General features: G+C 43.0%; 1 protein-coding gene across 1 annotated transcript; it reads left to right on the top strand.

Annotated features, from left to right (window-relative positions):
• Window positions 1–415: 415 nt before the first annotated feature.
• LOC140487252 (uncharacterized) lies at window positions 416–4166 on the top strand (the record flags this gene model as incomplete). The annotated part of the gene is made up of 2 exons (XM_072586879.1): window positions 416–937; window positions 3738–4166. Coding segments are annotated over 2 exons (951 nt in total), but the record flags the coding sequence as incomplete, so codon positions are not given.
• Between the last annotated feature and the right edge of the window lie 3571 nt (window positions 4167–7737).

Genomic DNA, 7737 nt, shown 5'->3' with positions numbered 1-7737 from the left:
GCCTGACCTGCTGTGCTTTTCCAGCACCACTCTCATCTAGACTCTGATCTCCAGCATCTGCAGTCCTCACTTTTACCTATTGAGTTTTGAGGCCCATTCAAAGACTTGGCACATTGAGGAACTTTCTCTCCTTAGTCTTCCATAGCCTTGTGTGAACTGCAGAGTGGCTTGAGGGTGGTTGATAACCAGGTGATCTTTCCCTGTCCCTATTTGTATTGTAATATGTTAGACAGAGATTGCAGAATAGAATGTGTTTAATTTAGGAGGGGGCAGTTTCTCAGCAAATGAACAAGGCTGTGTCGAATCTATGGCAGTGCTGTTTGCAGACATTGTGTGGGAGGAGTTAAGCATTTAACTGTTCTGACATTGTCATCTTATTACTCACAGGGATGAATATGGGTGGACCGCTCTGCATCATGCAGCATTCAATGGCTGTCTGGCGTTGGTTAAGTTTCTTGTTCATCGGGGAGCACCAATTGATGCCATGGACAGGCATGACTGGACTGCTCTTCATCGAGCTGCATGGAATGGGCACAGCCAGATTGCTGAGTTCTTGCTGTGTCGGGGAGCTTTGACAAGTGCATGTACCAGCTGTGGGATGACAGCATTGCATTGTGCAGCTGCAAATGGGCACACGTTGACCCTGCAGCATCTCCTGAGCCACGGTGCCAGCCAAGACATGCCTGATGCAAGATGCTGGACTCCATTGCACTGGGCAGCTGTGAGTGACCAAGCCCACATAGTAGAATTGCTACTTTCAAATGGAGCTTCAGTCAATTGTACAACAAGTGGCAACATGACAGCTTTGCATCTGGCAGTGGAAGTTGGAAACAGAGAAATCATTCAATTGCTGCTAGACAATGGAGCCTTACACAATGCTGAAGATGCTGCGGGAAGGACTGCATTATCAATTGCTGCTGCTAATGGCCATCGGGAGGTACGTTCAGACCACAGGCACCAGTGCTGACGTGACAAACAAAACATCACAGCCATGTTCACGATACATTGGTAGAAGCAGATCACACATAAGCTTCTCTTGTTTCTGCTTGGTGTCCAATTACAAACACAATTAACTACAGGGAGAAAGTGAGGACTGCAGATGCTGGAGATCAAAGCTGAAAATGTGTTGCTGGAAAAGCGCAGCAGGTCAGGCAGCATCCAAGGAGCTTGGAAGAGAGCTTCTTCATTCCTGGGCTCATGCCCGAACCGTCGATTCTCCTGCTCCTTGGATGCTGCCTGACCTGCTGCGCTTTTCCAGCAACACATTTTCAGCTCACAATTGACTACAGCCAAGCTCATCCACAGTTTATATAAACCAGTGAAAGGCCATACTGTACACTCTACACCCACCCGTCCACCATCCCCCCTCCCCTCCACACACACACACCTCCCCCCACACCTCCCCCCCCCCCCCCCCCCCACCTTAGATCTCATGAACAGAGATTTGTTTGGAAAGTTGGGAGTGGGAATGTGTTGGTAATTCTGATTAAGGGTCACTGGTCTTGAAACTGTTTTCTCTCCACTGGCAGATCTGCTGAGTTTCTTCAGCAATTATCCATTTTTGTTTCAGAACTTCAGCATCTGTTTTAATTCAGGTCTGTCAGAGATACCTTCAAGATATTAAAGATGTTATTCATGTCTGAAAATGGTACCTTTATTGGAACTGACTTGCATGATGGAAATATAGCCCAGAGTTGTGACAATAAAATCTCCCGGCATCCAGCCTGAACACTCATGTAATTTGCATGACTCATTGTTTCCAATGCTGGATTGAGTTAACATTGGAAGAAGTGAGGTTTGGTTCAAATGAGCAGCTGCTTTGTTTCACAGTGAACTCAAACTTATACAGAAGAAATGACGAGTCATTTAATTCATTCACAACTTCAGCCAATGGTACAACATTTCTGACCACTTCACCTGAGTGAAGCTTTGCAGATCTGACTGATTGTCCTACTCAACTCGCTGCTCCAAATGTGAGAATATCTTTTTGATGTTCTACATTTCAATGTCTAAACTCCTAGCTGCAGATACAACTTATAGTCGAAACTAGAGTAATTCAAAATCAGCCAAGTTATCTTGCTTCTCTTAGAAAACAATTAACTAAAACTAGTTTTGGTCCTCCAGAGAGTGAGACTGGGGGAATTCAACAAGGAAATGCCAAAGGTATTGAATAATTATTTAATTACATGAGAGCATGTGTAGGAGTAACATGTTGGCTTGGGGAAAGGATTGGTTTAACTAATCGAGAGAAAGGACAAATGGGATTTCTGGTTGCCAATCTGTAACTGGCGGAATGCCACAGCAATTAGTGTTAGGGCTTCAACTATTTACAGTCAACATCAATGACTTGAATGAAAGGTCCAAATGTATAAGAGGTAATTTTGCCAATGACGCCCAGATAAGTAGGAAAATAAATTGACAGGAGGAGCTAAAGAATCTGTGAAGGGTTAAAGGTAAGTTAAGTGAATGGGTAAACATTTGGCTGATGGAGTGTAATGTGAGAGAATGTAAGCTTGTCTCCTTTGGCAGGAAGAGTGGGAAAGCAGTATACTATTTAAACAGAATGAGATCTGCAGAACTTGGAGGTATAGGGGAAGCTGGGTGTCCTGATACATGGATCACAAAACATTAGTATGCAGTACAGCAAGTGAAAAGGAAGGCAAATGGAGTGTTGTTGCTTATTGCAAAAGAATGGAATATAAATGTAGGAAAGTTTTACTGTAGCTGGACAGGGTCCTGTGAGACACATCCGGAGTAGTATATAATTTTGTTCTTCTTATTTAAAAAAAAGATACAATTGTACTAGAAGCAGATCAGGGAAGGTTACCTTTACTCATTCCTGGGCTAAAGGACTTATCTTATGAAGAAAGTTTGAACAAGTTGAGCCTACAGCCATTGCAGTTTCGATGAATGTGGGCTGATTTCAGGGACAGATTAGATACTGAAGGATGTTTCCTCTTTGTAGGAGAGTAGAACTAGGAGATATAATTTAAAAATAAGAGGTTTCCCTTCTAAGACCAAGACGAGGAGATTGCATTCTTTTTGAGAGTTGTTAGTGTGCCAAATTCCCGACTGCAGTTAGCAAGAGGGGCAACGTCATTGAATTTCATTTTGAAGAGTTTAGTTTTTGCTAGGCCAGGCAGACAGGAAAGTGAACTTGAGACCACAACCTGATTAGCTTCTACCTGCTCCTAAGTCCCATACATTTCCCATCCTACTTCAACATCAAACAATAAAATTCGACATCATTGCATCCTTTTTGCACTCATTGGAGGGATGTGCAGAGATAGTTTTGGGGACCTGGAATGAACAGAGAGTATGGTTGAGACAGAGACCGAGGCAGGGGCATGTTGGAGGTCACCATCTCTGTGCCCATTACCTTGGGCTCCAGGGGGACCTGATAGGCTCAGATCGAGGCTGAGGCCTATGCGTAGGCCTGAGTCAGGGGTTCAGACTGGAAAATAACAGATCCATAATTTCTACCCTGCCCTGAGTGAAGTCAGGTACAATTGAAGCTTCCAAAAGGGAATGGCTAAGCAACTGTAGAAAAGTGATCAGAGCTGTTGGGAATAGGGTGGGGGAGGGGAAACTGTTGTGAGAGGGATGAGTGAGACTGAGTTGCTTTTGCAAGGAGCCAACGTGAACTAGTAAAGCCTCAATTTGTGCTTTAACCATTGTATATAGCACTTCTTGATAAAGTACAGCAGAGATACTACTTTGTTCTTTGTTTCCTGTAGGTAATCATAGATTTACTTGCACATGAGGCTGCAGACAGTAATAGAGTCTCTGCTCTCCATGCTGCAGCACTGAGTGGTCACCTCCAAATAATAGAAGTGCTGACACAACGAGGGATCAGTGTGGACGTTAGAGACAGCTTGAAGATGACAGCACTTCACCGAGCAGCGGAGAGGGGAGACACTACAGTTGCAGAATATCTAATAGACCATGGAGCTGACATTGAGGCCCGGGGCTGGCTGCAGAAAACCCCACTCCACCTGGCCACAGAGAAAGGTCATGAGCAGACCATCCACCTCCTGCTGAGCAAAGGGGCGAATGTGGATGCTACAAATCAATGGAATGAAACCCCTCTCACTGTAGCATCAGCACAAGCTTTGGAAAAGTGTTTTGGCTTATCTGGAAAAATCACTTCTGAAATGCAGAAATGACATTACTTTCTGGTTTTAAATTTAAAATAAAGTCATACCATGTACGGTCACAAAAATTACAAATCACTCTACTAGGTACAATGCTATACTCTGCACACAGTCATACTGTTCACTTGTGTACTCCACAGTAGCACAGATTGAACACAGATATACCTTGTGTAATGCACCATTGTATACAGCTACAAAGCTTCTACGCCTTTGGCCCTAGTATCACAATCCCCAAGTGCGACACGATACCAAATGGTCCAAACTCACTGTGGAATGGAGTCCCACCCCCATGCAACTTGTCACCATTGTGACAGAGGGAAATTTATGGTGAGCTTTTTGGAAGAGAGCAGGGCAGTCTGATGATTTTTGGCACGAGTGAGGGCTTCTCACAGTCTAGATGGTTAAAACAGCTTCCACCCCTGCTCTAATCTGCTGAAGGATTCTTTCTCATGAAAAAGGAATGGCAGTGTTCCGTCCCTACCCAGTACCAATGTCCAGTTGTGATTCCGAACTCTGTTGATATTAAAGTGCAGATTTATTCACCTCCTCAGCACCCTGTTCCTTCTCACTCTTGTCCTTCGACTTACTCAGTGCTGCTTCCTCAAACTAATATGCAGCAACCTCTGAGGTTCTTCCTTCTGTTCCCACTGTTGGTGTCAGCAGAAGAGGAATTCACTTGAGTTTTAATGGCACAGAAAGAGGCCATTTCTTTTTGATATCACTGTCTTTGTTTCCAACACCCACCTCATTGGTGCTGAGTTAGAATCATAGAATCCCTACAATGTGGAAGCAGGCCATTCAGCCCACCGAGTCCACACCAACCCTCTGAAGAGCATCATAACTAGAGCCACCCCGTCCCTGTAACTCTGCATTTCCCATGACTAACCCACCTAGCGTGCAAATCCCCGACACTGTGGGCAATTTATCATTGCCAATCCACCTAACCTGCACATCTTTGGACTGTGGAAGGAAATCAGAGCACTCAGTGGAAACCCATGCAGACACTGGGAGAATGTTCAACTCCAAAGGTCAGTCACCCAAGGGTGGAATTGAACCCAGGTCCCTGGTGCTGTGAGGTAGCAGCGCTAACCACTGTGCCACCCACTAAGGTTCCAGGTCAGTACCACTCACTGTATACATAAAGTTCTTCCTCTCATTCCCCTCAGTATTGCTTGCTGAAAACCATCAATCTGAGTCCTGTTGACCTTATGTCATCGATCGTACGCATCACTAATGGAAGGAACACTTTGCTGAGCTGTAGCTGCACACTATAATGATCCGTAAGTAAGCTTGCATCACAGAGAGAGATTGTTTTAAAGCAACTCGATATGTGAAATGGAATTAAGGTGTAAAATGTGCCACATCATCTGGTTTTACATTAGTCACACTACAATACATGCCTTGTGGAGATATATGGTCAGCAATCATAGAGCTACAAGCTTGTGTCGTCAATGTTGGCAATAAACACATAGCTAGCAAATACTTCGTAATGGATCCCAATGGGCCACGACCCTTGTAAATTAAATTGTGAGGTGTGTTAATCTTCGCCACTTCAAAATGCTATTGACTTCCATATCTGTTATTAGTCCAGGTGTGTACAAATGCATTAGGTTTAGAGTTATATCTTGTCAGTCAAACTGCCATAGTATCCTCTGGAGTGGCAAACAAGGCAGCTCCCCACCTCCCACCCCCTCAACGTCCAGCCAAATGAAAAACATTAATGTTGTGTTACTTGTCTTCAGATTCCATTTCCAACTCCACACTTGTCGTATCAGATAGAGTTTCGGCAGCCATTTCAAAATAGCCTTTGCAAATGGAGGAACACCAAATACTAACACCAAGGCTAAGAGAATTGCAGCCTTTTCAAGTCTAAGATTGTGTTTAAAAGGTTGTTCCTATTCTCCTTCATGACCCCAGCTCCCAATGACAAATCAACATTGGAGATTGCGTCTATAAATTAACATAAAAAGAGACCAGATGTTTTGCAAAGTTCTCTTGTGAGTGTTGCAGTGAATGTTAACCCTCACACACTTCGAGCTCACAGCATTAGAGAAGACAATTTATACTACAGATACTAACCAGAGATAATGCAGTAATATGAAGATAATTCTTGGGTTTTCGTCCATGTTCTTTTTAGAGTCACAGAGCTGTACAGCATGGAAACAGACCCATCAGTCTAACTTGTCCATGCCAATCAGATATCCTAAATAAATCTAGTCCTATTTGCCAGTATTTGGCTCATATTCCTCTAAACATTTCCTATTTATAGACCCATCCAGATGCTTTTTAAATGTTTGAATTGTACCAGCCTCCACCACTTCCTCTGGCAGCTCATTCCATACATGCACCACCCTCTACATGAAAATGTTGCCCGTTAGGTCCTTTTTAAATCTTTCCCCTCTCACCTTAAACCTATGTCCTCTAGTTTTGGACTCTGCTACCCTGGGAAAAAGACCTTGGCTCTTTATCTTATCCAGACCCCTCATTATTTTATAAACCTCTATAATGTTATCCCTTAGCCTCCACTGCTCTAGAGGAAACAGCCTCAGCCTCTCCCTATACCTCAAACCCTCCAACCCTGGCAACATCCTTGAAAATCTTTTCTGAACCCTTTCAAGTTTCACAACATCCTTCATATAGCTGGGAGACCAGAACTGAACACAGTTTTCCAAAAGTTATCTCACCAACATCCTGTACAGCCACAACATGACCTCCCAACTCCTATACTCAATGCATTGACCAATAAAGGCAAACATACCAAATGCCTTCTTCACTATCTTCCAGTGTGCTTTCAAGGAATTATGAATCTGTACTCTTACGTCTCTTTGTTCAGCAGCACTTTCCATACCATTAAGTGTATAAGTCCTGCCCTGATTTGCCTTTCCAAAATGCAGCACCTCACATTTATCGAAATCAAACTCCATCTGAGACTCCTCCGCCCACTGACCCATCTAATCAAGGTCCTGCTGGCGTGTAAGCCTTGATTTCTGCACTCAAGCCATAGTGTGGAACTTAAACCCAGAAAAATGTGACTCAGATACCAAATATGAGAGTGCTGTACCAATTCAGCCACAGTGGATAGTCTTAATTCAATAATGCAAAGCTTTTCAAAATGACATTATCCCTGATGTTACTATTATGAATAACATCAGATTCTATTTAAGTTGTAATTGGTACATGTACTAGATTATAAAGATGTGCATGTCTATAAGAATTTCGAACTCATGCATTACATTAGAAGAACTAAGTTCCATTGTCCATTCAACTGGGTCTAACAACAGAATGTTCTTTAACGTAAATTGCGGTCCTACTTGTACTTACTGTGGGTTTGCGCAACAGACTGTTTATTTTTTGTGTGTGAACTGGGCAACAACATTCAAAGATTTGTTTATTTTTTCAGTCAGATCCTGATTCATGGCTTATAACTAAAACTCCAGATCCTTCTATTCATTACATTGGTTAATGAATAAAGTTGTAATACATTTTCTTGGGTTTGAGTGTGAATGTTAGAGATAAGATTTATTTGTGTTCTTTTACCTTTCCAGTTGAATGGTACCAAGTGCCTCTAGAGTTTGAAGTGATT

This window comes from Chiloscyllium punctatum, chromosome 16 (genome assembly GCF_047496795.1).
Source record: "Chiloscyllium punctatum isolate Juve2018m chromosome 16, sChiPun1.3, whole genome shotgun sequence".
Taxonomy (NCBI): domain Eukaryota; kingdom Metazoa; phylum Chordata; class Chondrichthyes; order Orectolobiformes; family Hemiscylliidae; genus Chiloscyllium; species Chiloscyllium punctatum.
This window is presented reverse-complemented; position numbering and strand designations above follow the sequence as displayed.